General features: G+C 44.8%; 1 protein-coding gene across 1 annotated transcript in view; it reads right to left on the bottom strand.

The window, feature by feature from the left end:
- Positions 1-865: 865 nt before the first annotated feature.
- LOC110494415 (C-Maf-inducing protein) overlaps positions 866-14,669 on the bottom strand; it is a 39,141-nt gene continuing 25,337 nt past the window's right edge. Inside the window, exons 2-21 of the mRNA XM_036953831.1 lie at positions 11,746-11,871; positions 11,605-11,655; positions 11,244-11,405; positions 11,018-11,059; positions 9,376-9,438; positions 8,881-8,961; positions 8,618-8,721; positions 8,347-8,451; positions 7,500-7,901; positions 6,963-7,028; positions 6,310-6,336; positions 6,153-6,201; positions 5,944-6,051; positions 5,733-5,849; positions 5,475-5,615; positions 5,057-5,104; positions 4,694-4,840; positions 4,426-4,531; positions 3,506-3,576; positions 866-3,422 (exon numbers count right to left, since the gene is read on the bottom strand). Of these exons, the coding sequence (XP_036809726.1) occupies positions 3,369-3,422; positions 3,506-3,576; positions 4,426-4,531; positions 4,694-4,840; positions 5,057-5,104; positions 5,475-5,615; positions 5,733-5,849; positions 5,944-6,051; positions 6,153-6,201; positions 6,310-6,336; positions 6,963-7,028; positions 7,500-7,901; positions 8,347-8,451; positions 8,618-8,721; positions 8,881-8,961; positions 9,376-9,438; positions 11,018-11,059; positions 11,244-11,405; positions 11,605-11,655; positions 11,746-11,871 (2,070 nt within the window). The 3' untranslated portion in view covers positions 866-3,368. The remainder of the gene's footprint in view (positions 3,423-3,505; positions 3,577-4,425; positions 4,532-4,693; positions 4,841-5,056; positions 5,105-5,474; positions 5,616-5,732; positions 5,850-5,943; positions 6,052-6,152; positions 6,202-6,309; positions 6,337-6,962; positions 7,029-7,499; positions 7,902-8,346; positions 8,452-8,617; positions 8,722-8,880; positions 8,962-9,375; positions 9,439-11,017; positions 11,060-11,243; positions 11,406-11,604; positions 11,656-11,745; positions 11,872-14,669) is intronic.

Here is a 14,669-nt window from a genome sequence, read left to right on the forward strand (position 1 = left end):
GAAACTGGCTCTCATGAGGACCGCCACGGGAAAGGAAGACCCAGAATTACCTCTGCTGCAGAGGATAAGTTCATTAGTTACCAGCCTCAGAAATTGCAGCCCAAATAAATGCTTCACAGAGTTCAAGTAACAGACACATCTGTTCAGAGGAGATTGCGCAAACCAGGCCTTCATGGTTGAATTGCTGCAAAGAAACCACTACTGAAGGACACTAATAATAAGAGACTTGCTTGGGCCATGAAACACGACAATGGATATTAGACTGGTGGAAATCTGTCCTTTGGTCTGACGAGTCCACATTTGAGAATTTTGATTCCAACCGCCGTGTCTTCGTGAGACGCAGAGTAGGTGAACGGATGATCTCCGCATGTGTGGTTGCCACCGTGAAGCATGGAGGTGGTGGTGTGATGGTGCTTTGCTGGTGACACGGTCAGTGATTTATTTAGAATTCAAGGCACACTTAACCAGCATGGCTACCACAGCATTCTGCAGCTATACGCCATCCCATCTGGTTCACCCTTAGTGGGACTATTATTTCTTTTTCAACAGGACAATGATCCAACACACCTCCAGGCTGTGTAAGGACTATTTGACAAAGGTGTGATGAGTGCTACATCAGATGACCTCCACAATCACCCGACCTCAACCCAATTGAGATGGTTTGGGATGAGTTGGGACCGCAGCGTGAAGGATAAGCAGCCAACAAGTGCTCAGAATATGTGGGGACTACTTCAAGACGGTTGGAAAAGCATTCCTCATGAAGCTGGTTAAGAGAATGCCAAGAGTGTCCAATGCTGTCATCAAGGCAAAGGGGCTACTTTAAAGAATCTCAAATATATTTAGATTTGTTTTTACACTTTTTTGGTTACTATATGATTCCATGTGTGTTATTTCATAGGTTTGATGTCTTCACTATTATTCTAAAATGTAGAAAATAGTAAAAAGAAAGTAAGTGTCCACATTTTTGACTGGTACTGTATATACAAAACAGATGACAAACACTTGATTAAAGTGATCAAATCAAACAAACTGTTGAAACAAATACAAAATCAGCCATAACAATTACCATGAAAACATAATGGAAGTTAGATTACAGTGCACTTTGTGTGAAAATTAAAGTAATGACCACACGCACACATCCTGAAGATGAAGGCAACAGCCTCCCTAACAGGGAGACTAAGAGAAACACAGAGCGGAGGGGAACATAGAGAGGGACAGAAAATTATATACACTTGTATTTACATTATACAGGATGTGACAGCATGAGGTCCTAAGCCTGGTGGCCATATACAACAACATTTAGTGCACCGAACCGTCGTGGCACTCAAAATCAACATAGCATTGAAATCTTATTGGACGGTGTCCAACTGTGTCCTGAAAGTTCTGCCAAAACTGAACGGAAAGAATTCTTGAGCATTCTGGAGAAAACAAAAGTGGAAGGAACCAGAGTCGGGCATACAGAATAACGCTCCGATTGTGTACGAGACGCCCTGAAAGGGCACAGAGAAGGAACAGATTCATCAAAACCACCTAAAGCAGAAGAGACAGAGGGACAACTCTTCTGCAGTTTGTGTGGGCCAAGTTACCACATACCTGAATGCTGTAATATCACATTCCTTGGTAATAATATAGGAAATCTATTCAGAACTGGTGGTATTGCCCATGCAAACAGTGTTCTCATGATTCCAAATGAAGATGGAGGAATGAAACATTTTACCCCAGCTACATGTACTACATAAATGGGTGAGCATACTCCAAAACAGTGCCCTCTCTCCATGCTTGATGGGCAAAGGGAAAGAGGGATACCTAGTCAGAGTAGAGAGAAATGTGGCTCTGTGAACAAATGATTAGCACGTGATTCTATGCCACTGTATCAGATAGTACTGATGTATGATACAATATATTTGTGTCTGAAGTGCAGTATGGCAACAAAAAAAAAATGGATTGAAACAGAAATGAACTTGTTTGGCTTTCCACTCTGGTACTGACCGACCAACCACAAAGGTCTTATTCTAGAGACTCTGGGCAGGTTATGTGCTGCTTTTTTAAACAGGGTCATCTATACACCATGCTGTTGCCTCTACAGAGTCTGTTCACTCCTGACATTTATCACAAAATACTCCTAAGGATGACCATGGCCTGTATATCTACAGCTAATATCAAAATGTATCCCATATTTATCTTTAGAAAAAAAAAAAAGTCAACATTGAGAGGTTGATGCAAGGTGCACATAGGGCTTCAGTTTAGGCCTCCGCATGGATAAGAATGTTAGGCAACATCTCGATTGATTGTGTGATGAAAGTCAACTGCGGTATGCCTGGAAAGTGTCTTAACATATGAGAAAATAATGGGAGGCAGAAAGAGGGATATGAAGTTGAGAAATCATAAATACAAGGCAGTCCCAGACCACCTACTACACAATCATTCTATTAAATATGGGAGTTATGTACATTGAAAACACAAATTAAAAGGAAACATTTCTTCCTTTTAATAGTGTTGCAACCACAGAGCAGAGCTCCTGAAATGTCTGCTTAAATGTCACACACAATATATGAATGCAGAGATGTCTGGAAAAATATGTTCATTCAAGTTGATAAAAATTGATTGAGTGTCATATGAGGAATTAGGCACAGTCTTGCAATTTTTATTTTGTTTGAGGTAGCACCTCATCCCCAATAAAGGACTGGAAAGGCCAGAATCTGAACCTGAAAGAACCCAAACAAAAAAAAACAAGACCGAAATGACAATTGGACACATCTTTAGAGCTACATTTGGATTGAACTAGAGGCAATATCAAAAGTGTACTGGAATGTGACCTGGTTATCTAACCTTGATCAGACAAGGATAGAAGAGCTCCCAGTAAATGGAGGGAAGAGTGCATTTAAACATAAAGGTCCTCAGAGAGAGTGGGAGAGAGGGAGGGGAGAAATATCCACTTGTTTACTTGGTGTTCTGTGTACATTTGACACAACACTGAATAAATCTATGAGGAGTCTATTGAGGGCAAATAGGATGATGTGGACAGGAACAGAGTGAGAAACCACGCATGAGAGAGAAAGATAAGGTCCCTTGTGTCACAAGAAAGTGGGTCCTTGCTTTTTTGATGATGTCGCTAAAAAGGAGCTCCTTGTATTTTGACGATGTCACTAGAAAGATAGTAATTCTCGCTTGACATGATGTTACTAGAGAGGTCCAGGCGTTCTGATGTCATCTCCAGATTAAAAAAAAAAAAAGGTCCTCGTCTGCAGATGGGAGAGGATCCTCTTGTTGTTGATGTAAGAGAGACTATGTGTTCTGTTGATATCAGGTAATCCTCATGTTTGGATGGTGTGGGAGTTGGTGTTCTAGTGATGTCACACAGGATGTGTTCACCAGGCCTCGGTGTAGCGGACATCCACCTCCGTCAGATTGGGGAGTTTGGCCTGACAGGAAGAGAGAGGAGAAAAGATACCAAACTATAATTCGGTGTTCTTATCAACAGAGAGGGTCTCACGGTTCATCTTACCTTTAAGTCCTCGTATGTGTCTGCTGTGAGCTTTGTGCTGTTCATGTTCAAACTGCACAGGCTCTTCATGGCTGGAAGAGACACGCATAAACATGTCACCTTAACATATGTATAGATCTAGGAGGCTGTGTGGAAGGCCTGTTCTATACTGAATGTATGAGGTTGTAGGGCAGGTGTGAAGTATAGTGGGGCAAAAAAGTATTTAGTCAGCCACCAGTTGTGCAAGTTCTCCCACTTAAAAAGATGAGGCCTGTAATGTTCATCATAGGTACACTTCAACTATGACAGACAAAATGAGAAGAAAAAAATCCAGAAAATCACAAGACCACTAATAATCTCCCTCGATTTGGGGCTTTCAGCATGACAATGATCCCAAACACACCGCCCGGGCAACGAAGGAGTGGCTTCGTAAGAACCATTTCAAGGTCCTGGAGTGGCCTAGCCAGTCTCCAGATCTCAACCCCATAGAAAATCTTTGGAGGGAGTTGAAAGTCCGTGTTGCCCAGCAACAGCCCCAAAACATCACTGCTCTAGAGGAGATCTGCATGGAGGAATGGGCCAAAATACCAGCAACAGTGTGTGAAAACCTTGTGAACACTTACAGAAAACGTTTGACCTCTGTCATTGCCAACAAAGGGTATATAACAAAGTATTGAGATAAACTTTTGTTGTTGACCAAATACTTATTTTCCACCATAATTTGCTAATAAATTCATTAAAAAATCCTACAATGTGATTTTCTGTATTTTTTTTCTCATTTTGTCTGTCATAGTTGAAGTGTACCTATGATGAAAATTACAGGCCTCTCATCTTTTTAAGTGGGAGAACTTGCACAATTGGTGGCTGACTAAATACTTTTTTGCCCCACTGCATACCATATGCGAGTAGCATATAGTCAAATGATTTAGATGAGTTCTTACAGCTGAGGGACAGCAGGCCGGCGTCGGTCACGGGTGTCTCACACAGATTCAACACCTGCAGACACGCCAAGTGTTCAGACAGCAACCGCAATCCTGTATCTCCAAACTGAAGGAAAGACAGAAACAGGAAGAGAGGATTTGTCTTTCAAAGTCATACAGAGTATTACTCATAAAGTTCAAATAAAAACAAAAAATGTGGTGTGTGTGTGTGTGTGTGTGTGTGTGTGTGTGTGTGTGTGTGTGTGTGTGTGTGTGTGTGTGTTCTGACCTGGGTGGACCAAAGGTTGAGCTGTTTGAGAGAGGGCAATTTGATGAGCTGTTCCGCACAGGCACTGGTGACGTTGGTGAAGGCAAGACTCAGGTTCTCCAGGTTCCCAAAGGAGCCAGAGCTCAGCAGCCTGGCAAGGTCTGCATCCTACTCAGAGATACACAGAGACATGGTCAGATACAGAGGCAGGGAGCGACATCATGTTTTTCAAATTGAATTGAGACATGGAGAGTCAGGTCATCTTTCTCGCAAAATGTAACAGTTAAATTTGAACATTTTGTATAAAAAAATATCACGTTCGGGTGAAAGAAAAACAAATAATGCTTGAGGAAATGGCAGTAGTGTAATAAAAGCCAATCTCACTGTAGACTTGGAGGGCAGAGTGAGTCGGGTGGGGCCTCCTTTTCTTTGCTGAGGGAGAAAGGAAATAAAAAAAAATGGCGACTGATTACAGCAGTTCCCTATTCAGACAGCAGGTGGTGTCTATGAGCAATGTGCCAATGATGAAATAGGAGGTCTCTTAAATGAGATAAAGGGTTCATATTTGCATGAAGTAACAATACAGAAACACTAGGTAACACGGGATAATGAATAGATAACTCTAGCAGAGTGGACAGTGTAGAGTAGTAACAGTTTTAACTGAGCAGATACTACAGTTGTCCGCTGACAGCCCAGACCTTGTGTATTTTGAGAAGACATTACAGTAGAATTGGGAATGCAGTGTGAGGTTGAGCGTGTCGTGTTCGAGCCTTTGTTTGTGCACAGTGCGGTATTAACTCACCAGCTCTTTGAGCTCCCTCTGCCTGTCACACAGCTGCTCGTACATGTGAAGGCCCACCGGAGTGCTCTCCAGGGTGGAGATGATCTGCAGCTGGGTGTCCTTGTTCTCAATGATGTTGTACTCCAGCATCAGGCACAGGATCTGAAACAAACACACACACACACACACATCACCTCTGCTTCCTGTGCACTCACACCTCTAAAAACACACAGTAATAAAAACAAGTCAGCTCTGTACATAGGGCACACACACACACACCTCAACCATGGTCTGGTTCCCACGCAGAGCCAGGAGCATGCAGGGCCCCAGCTTGTTTTCAGCCAGGGACAGGAGAAACTTCTTAGTTTTGTAACAGGAGCCCATAAGAATGTGAACCTGGAGGAGAGAGTCAAAGGTCAAGTCCAGCCAATCAGAACAGAAGGTAGGTATGAGGGTCAGGATTATTAGGGTAATACCACCAATCACTCACCATGCTGGCAAAGAGCTCCCCATCATCATCACAAGCCACACCCCCTGGACTGTAGAGCTGGAACCAACCGTCCTTTCCTGAGCGCACACTGAGCAGACAGGAGTGGACCTGCAACAACCACACAACAATGACTACCACACACACACATCCAACACTGAACTAAGGCGAAACAGTGATGTATGGTCAGAGATTCACACACACACACTAACCTCCTGTCTGGGGTCCTCTGCAAACCTCTGAATAACATGTTTCAGCTCTCTGTTCAAAACAGACAGACAAGTCAGGCACAATCCTCATGCTTTCCTTGTGGGATGGTAACTGAAATGTAAGATTTGTTAACTAGAAGTCATGGCTGTAGATACTTACTTTGTAAATTTGGCATGTGCAAGGGCCCTAAAGAGGTGGTAAGAATACACATTAAAAACAAGATGAAATACAATAATTATGATTAAATGGAGAATAAAACATGTTTAAACATGCAGTAAGATGTTGAACAGATTGCAGTTGGATCGCATAGGAAACACATCCCATTTTTTTATTGGTTTGAACATATCTGAGCAACAACACACAAATACATGTCAATCTATCGGAAGTTGGGGGTGTGTGTTTTCTGTCTGACTCAATCCCTCTAGGAGTTGTGTCGGAGTGTTGTTGCCCTTTCTAATGACGCCTGAACGCTTGGATTAGGCTCTGGTGCGCAGGTGAGCAGCAGGTGAGTCTGCCGGCTGTGACAACAACATCCCTCTGTAGGTGACTGGTAATGAGGGCCCGGACTGAGGAGCCAATTACAACAGCCACTCAGGGGGGCGCCTCATCCCCAGCAGGGCACCTCAGCAGCACAGCCACGTCAACACCACTCCCAGGCCACTACACGGCAGAGACAGGCCCTCACCCAAAGTCCCAGCCCTGACCACAAAGCCTGGAGGAGGAAGGGTGGAGGGCCGGGGAGTGACCAGGAAAAGGTGAGGGAGCACAAGAGGTGGAAGTGGATAGGTGTAGAGCCAGGGCAGTATACTTACTCTTTGGGGAATGGGATGGGCTGCAGCAGGCTAGCCAGGGCGGGTCTCCAGTCATCGTAGTCAGACCTGAATGGTTGCAGAGAGAAAGAGATAAGAGTAAGAACAGAAAGGTGGACACATAATGAGAGCAGGGGGCTGGGCACACAGGGAATCACGAGAGGTAACCCGAGTGTCGCCCTATGACACCAAACAAACCCATCAATTCAATGGGACGAGGAGAGGATCAGATTCCTGTCTGTTAAGTGTCACAGTTACAGTCATTCCCCGTTCCCACACACATAATAGAACCACTTGTGCCACTTCCCTCTTGCAAAACATCGTCACGCCCATGTCATCCATCCATTCAGAGACACACTAGCAGACACTCCTTCCTTTTGAATGATTCTCCAGTAGGAGATCAGAGGCAGCAGCTGTGTTATGCTACTCAGCACAGCCCACACAGATAGTGCCAAACATGAACCCTGGTTAACATTTAAACACACACAGTAAGGCAGACAGTAAGGCAGAGGGGATACAGTAATAGTAGTGGTAACTCACAGCATTTTGAGGATGAGTGCGAAGCAGCCAAGCACGCGGTCGGCCTGGGCAGGCAGCTGGATTGACAGGGCGTTGAGGGCGGGGCTGACCAGCAGACAGTCGATCAGGTTGGGCTCACTGTCGCCTCCCCCTGGGCCCTTCCGCCTGGCGTTGGCAGTGTTGTTGTTGCGTTCCAACTCCACCAGGATCTCACTGGAGTTGACGATGGAAGGCGGAGGAGAGAGGGGCAGTGTGGGGGGAGGGGGGAGGGGAGCTGAGGGGGGAGGGGAGAGGGACAGCAGACCTGTGGGTGCGGGTGTCAGGGGCTCTGGGCGGAGTAGGCGGAGGGGCAGAGGGGGTTTACGCTCATTCTGTTGCTGGCAGCCGTTCCTTATCTCCTTCAGACTGGGGGAGTTGTCCCGGCTGCACAGAGAGAGAGATTTTGTTGGGGAGATGGAGAGACCATTTTGTGTAATAGAAGAATGGAGAGTCATTGTATCACACATGACATAATCGTCTCAAGACTAACACTCAGAAGTCCATAGTTAGAATACATCGTCATTCTGCTGGGGTTGTAGCCAGGCCTCTGTTACAACGGCATTAGCCCCTGTATACTTAGAGGGAGCGTGTTGAGGGTCATGTATCCGAGCAATGATTCTCTGGGGTGACAATGCAACGGAAATCCAGCAAATTTTCTCCTCCAGGGGCTGAGGACCCAGGGGTGATGATATAATGATAACTCATTACTCAAGTCAACACCTCGGTAAATGTTTAAAGGGAAGGTGAGTAACCTAAGCTAACCAGGGATGTTCATTGGGCCAGAGAGTCGAGTCTGTGTGTTGGATCTACAGTACAGCAGATCACTCACCTGTTGATGAAGTCCTCGTAGCAGGAGTAGATGGCAGCCAAGCACACTGCCACCAGGTTGGGCAGGACACGGGGGTGAGGGCACTGCCCGGTGGGGCCATGCATGCTGAAACACAGCCACACACACAATTAGCACCCAATAGACTCCATGGAACAGGGAGAAAGCAGAGTAAATCATGGAGTACTATTGAAAATAACTAGGGCCTGAGCTTTTCCTGGTTGGTGGAAGAAAAGAAAAAAATCACCATCCTAAAAACATGTCACTGACTCACCTGTGAATGAATTTCTTGACGACCTCCATCCCAGCGTTGAGCTCATTTAGAGCCAAGATGTACTCCTGAGTGAAGAGACGCAGTCTGGGGCACTTCCCAAAGTCCTGGCACAGACAGAAAGGAGGCAGAGAAATAAACACGGGGACAGAGAGAGGACAAGAGGCGGCACAGTGGGCTTTGACACTCCAATATATAACCACAGAAGAAAAGAAACAAACTGAGTGTGAACCTATACAGGGAACAAGACGGAACGCTTAGCTCACCATGTTGTGTTTGAGGATTCTCTGGACCACAGGGGTGAACACTTCAATCACAACCATGGACCGCGGACGCTCCCGACAGTGCTGCACAAAACAACCATTCACTCAATCATCTTAACAATAATGTGAATCTATTACCTAGGCCTGGATAAACTGTACATGGGCTGTTAATGACAGCCATGGTAGCAAAGTGGTTCCATCTTCCGCTCCAACAACGGCCCTAGTGTGAGGGACGTCACAGTGCTTGCTTAACAGTACAGCTTCCTTCTCTTACCGGACCTTGATCTGTCCTTTGTCCTCGCAAACACACGTGACCACCCTCTAGACAATGCCTTAACCAGCTACGCCACTGAAAAGCTAACTATTCGATGGCGCAGGTGGAGGCATTTCAAGCGGAGTAGTGAGGTTACCAATTCAACTCCGTTACACAAGCACGAAGGGCCAAGGCAGTTATGGGGTTTGATTTTGACAACAGGTTGAAGTGGGGCCCATCTTTACCTTGCAGAAGAACTCACACAGGTCCGGTGGAGGGTGGTTATTTTCCAGGAGAGGAGCGATGGCCTAGGGACACACAGAGATACCAGAGACAGGACTGATTAATATAACCTCACAATTTCCCCAGCCATGTGATCTTCTATTTACAATGACCATGTGCATGAGGTCTGATAAACAGGCTCAGAGACAGTTTCTACTAGATCAAATGAAAGTTTATTGGTCACGTACACAGATTTGTAGACGTTATAGCAGGTGCAGCGAAACACTTGTGTTTCTAGCTCCAACAGCACAGTAATACCTAGCAATTGTTTTTATAATAAGTTATATAGTATGAGCCATGACTAGAATACAGTATACATCAATTGGGTGAAACAGTACTAGCCGGGCCTCCTGAGTGACACAGTGGTCTAAGGCACTAAAGACCTGGGTTCAATCCCGGGCTGTGTCGCAGCCGGCCACGACCGGTAGACCTATGAGGCGGCGCACAATTGGCCCTGAGTCGTCTGTGTTAGGGGAGGGTTTGGCTGGCTGGGATGTCCTCCTCCCATCGCACTCTAGCGACTCCTTGTGGCTGGCCCGGGCGCATGCACGCTGACTTCGGTCACCAAATGTACAGTGTTTCCTCCGACACATTTGGCGCGGATGGCTTCCGGGTTAAGCGAGCAGTGTGTCAAGAACCAGTGCGGCTTGGCGGGGTCGTGTTTCAGAGGATGCATGGCTATCTACCTTCGGCTCTCCTGAGTCTGGGAGTTGCAGCGATGGGACAAGACTAACTAACATTTGGATATCACGAAATTGGGGATGAAAAGGGACAAAAGTACAAAAAATAAAGTACTACAAGCTATCTGACTAGTGAACAAGATAACTGAACCAACCACCTGCTCTGATTCTCCGCACCAAATCGCACATGCATTCTCTCACGCACGCACCCGCACAGACATGCACACTACACACACACACACTCTACAACTGCTACTACCAGACTCATATTATTATTGCTAAATACCACACAATTTAAACATTTTGCCCCCAATACCCCTTCCCCAAAACATGTGTAAATATTGGACTATAAATTGTGCCCATCTGTATTGTACTTATGCTAAAATGTGTATTCTATTCTACTGAGCCATTTACTTTATGTTCGTATTCTTATATTTTCTTATTGTTGTTGCATTATCGAGAAGGAAGCTGTAAGTAAGCATTTCGTTGGACAGTGTATTCCAAGTGTAGCCCGGGCATACAGCTGATAAACCTTCCATGGGTGAATAAAGAGAGTGCTAGCCTAATCTCGGTTAAGCCAGAACTAAAATCTTGCATAATTTGGTCAGATGCTCAACCATTGATGTTTACATAATATGTCCACGAGAGCTTAAGCCTAGCCTGTAATTCCCAAGAGTTACTGCAGAATTCACCCTAAAAATACACCGGTGTACCTAGAATTCTCTCATCATCTTAGCTCGTAATTCACCCCAAGGCAGGTAAATGAGTTGAGCAACTTCTCCCATGTAAAAAAAAAAAGTGTACATTAAACTGTACCTCAAGAGCTGCAACATCCCATATCTAGTGGCCAGGTCCCATGGGGTTAGGGACACAAACACATCCCGATGAATCCACCATTACACTATAACAGCAACTTCAAACTCACCACAATGATGTTCTCATGGTCCTGAGTGCTGAGGTTGGTGTTCTGAGGAGGAAGGGGACAACAGAAATAAGACTGGTATGATCAGCAACAGAGAGCTCAGACAAATAAATGTAATAGAGACACTCCCAAACAACTTTTATTCTGCCAAACAGCAGACATCTGTGGGTTTTGAGCTGACCTCCCAGTAGCAGGTGTGTGTGTGTGTGTGGTCTGCAGATGGGCCTACCTCAGCCAGCAGGGTGGAGATGATTTGCAGGGGGGCCTGGTGGATGGACTCATCCTGCAGGGGAGAGGTCAGGGCCATGTCCACCAGCAATCTGATCTCCTTCAGAACCACCTCCCAGCGACTTGGGTTGTTCAGAACCTTACGGTACTTATAGATCTTTTTCTGGTTGGAAATAAAGAGGCACACATACTCACATACAGATACAGTTTTATGTGCTTATCAAACCAACGCAAAAATGCATAAAGGAAATGTATGCAGCGTTCTGTGTAGACTACAGATAAAATCTCTGCCCAAAGTGCTGTGAATCTTGTTGAACCCCCATGAACGCAAACCAATGAATACTTAAACTTAGTAATCCTACCTTCCACTGTAGAGAATTAAACCACTGGTCCCGCAGATAGCTGTTGGCTGCCTGTTAGGGCACATAGTCAGTCAAGTAAAAGATACGATTGGCACACACACACACGTGACATGAAGAGGGAGGGAGGGGGACAGAACATACCTGCAGGAGGACGGTGCCCCCGGGGAAGCTGAGCTGCACACAGTATTTGGGGGCGTTATCCCAGGAGAGCAGCTGCAGGTCCTCTATGGTGCTGTAGGACAGGGCAGCCTCCATGTACCCCGTGGGCTAGAGACCAGTAGAGGAGAGAAATAATGTCAACCACTCATTCATATAGGTTACACACTTGTGAAGACGAATACAAGACCAACACAGGCAGGCAGTGTTAAACAAATCGCTCATTGGTAAATCACAATGATCACTGTATTGACAACTTGTACAAGGCAGTATTCAACACCCAACAGAGATGGCCTTATAGGACTATGAGAAAATACAGGACTGTGTGAAAAGGCCTACTTCTGCATTTGGGTCATGCATTGAGCCATCCTATGGTTGCTCGAATATCACATTTGAACCGGCTGCTAGTTTTTCCATCACTGACCTCAAAAGGTAGTCAAGCAGTTTACTTTATTGTGACATAAATCCTTGAATATTTGGGAATTGATACTAGTAAAGGAAAGTTAAGGGGAAAAAAGAACAAAAGATAGAACGAGAGGGGTAAAGCGAGGGAGAGAAAAAAAACAAACACATTTTTCAGCTGCACGACTGACTGTTGCATTTCTGGTCACATGGCCTGAAATATCAACAGGCTGTTCTGCGTCTCCATCCCTCTGTTCCGTTATTAGTGACACCTTCCCTCCAGTCAAATCAACAAGCTGTTCCTTTTACTTCTGATGCCCTCCCTCTGCACTAGCACACCGGAGCCATTTCTTTGTAAATTCTAATTAACGGGGTTCCTTAGCTTCAATGAGGGCGACAAACAGGCTGTTCGTTTATTTGCATCTCTCCTTTTCTGCCTCTCCTGTCTAATAGAACAAATAAGCAGTTCCTCCCTGTATCTCCCTCCCCCTGTAAAAGAACAAACAAATTCCCTTTATTTACATCTCGCTCTCTAGGTGAGAGTAAGCTAGCTGTTCTTCATCGCATCTCCCTCCTGAGATGGAGATGCTTGAAATGTAGTAGCCATATTGTGAAATCAGGAGGGTTTTCATTACACACTATTTCTACATCACATATTTATCTTGAAAACAAAAGTAATTATTCAAAACCATTTTTAATTGAACGTAAAGTGCATGTACTTGGACGGACACACACAAATAAAACACAAAATACGAAATTCACAATAGATAAGGGGAAGTTTGCATCTCTAAGAAACTCAAACGACAAAGTCAATATAGAACAGGAGCAAACAGATTAAAATAACCATCAGAAGTCATATCCTGCACAACACCTTGCTGTGGTAACCCGCACCAATCTATCTTCCTCTAGCATTCACTCCTCATGTTTTCCTCCATCTATTTTGCTCACGGTCTTTCTTCATCTCATTCTGTCCTTTTTAATTATGCTTTTCTTAAAAGAAAAGTGGAGTAGAGCTCTCCTCCCCAAAACAGCTATGTTGCCATGGAAACTAGTAGGTGAAATCAAGACTTGTTTTTTGTGTTTCCAGGGAGAACCAGGTGGACAAAGATGTGCAGAAAGAATCTCTGTATTAAGCTGCACTGGCAAACTGATCATATGAACGATAAAGAAAATCTGTTGATCCTGCTCAATTAATACTCACAGCAGGTCTCAGTGTTCATGATCAAATCTGTAGCTCTAGTAATAAACAATTCCTATTTCAACACAAGGCTTGGGCGGTATCCAGATTATACCGACCTTATACCATCCCGGGATATTCTGTAATAGCAACACTAAACACAAGGAGGGCTATTTTCAAACCCCACTTCACCTCTGTAATCCAAATGTTAGCAATGCTAATAAGTACATGTATAATCCCATAGAGAAAACTAACTAAATGCTAAAGAGCGCATTGCACACAATCTCTGCTCTAAACCATTTGCAGGACAGACATCCCAGCTCAAAGTTATACAAGTAACTCAAACATGCTACTCACAGTTTGTTGCACACAAAACAATTATTAGAAAAAGGCGCTTGATCGAGGGGGGGGATTCTCTGCTGTTTCCAAGCGAAGCTTGATTTTGGAAGAAGCTAACACCCGCCAGTTTAACCCGGAAGCCAGCTTCACCAATGTGTCGGAGGAAACACCATTCAACTGACGACCAAAGTCAGCCTGCAGGCACTTGGCCTGCCACAAGGAGTGATGAGTTAAGTAAAGCCCCCCGGACAAACCCTCCCCTACCTGGATGACGCTGGGCTGATTGTGTGCCGCCCTATGGGACTCCCAGTCACGGCCTGGGATCGAATCCGGGTCTGTAGTGACGCCTCAAGCACTGCGATGCATTGCCTTAGACCGCTACGCCATCTTTTGATTATTAAAAAATATATAATTTGAATATTTGTTGCTACTTTTTAAGTAAATACCTGCTGTCAACTTGTGCAATGTTAGAAGATTGCCTTCATTTTACCTGTCACAATTGTTAATTATGAAGCTTACCGGTAGTCCCCAGTCACGTGGTGTTTGTTTACAAGCACACAATAAGGAGAGTCCGGAGCCAGAAGAATGTTTGCCTGCTAGATATCTCATAACTATTAAGCTAACTTTCTAAAATGTGCTAAATGCTCTGCAATGTGCCATTTTGATTTGCAAATTTAGTAGCTAAGTGGTTAGCCTCTCTGGGATATGTGGGACACTAGCGTCCCACCTCTCCAACAGCCAGTGAAATTGCAGGGCGCCGAATTCAAACAGAAATCTCATAATTAAAATTCCTCAAACATTCAAGTATTATACACCATTTTAAAGATACACTTCTTGTTAATCCAGCCACGGTGTCAGATTTCAAAAAGGCGAAAGCACACCATGCGATTGTTTGGTCAGTGCCTAGCCACGGAAAACCATACCTCTCCTTGGTTGGAAAATGGCTGTGTCACAAGTCAGAAATAGCATTAAAATGAATCACTTACCTTTG

This window comes from Oncorhynchus mykiss, chromosome 2 (genome assembly GCF_013265735.2).
Source record: "Oncorhynchus mykiss isolate Arlee chromosome 2, USDA_OmykA_1.1, whole genome shotgun sequence".
NCBI classification, from domain to species: Eukaryota; Metazoa; Chordata; class Actinopteri; order Salmoniformes; family Salmonidae; genus Oncorhynchus; species Oncorhynchus mykiss.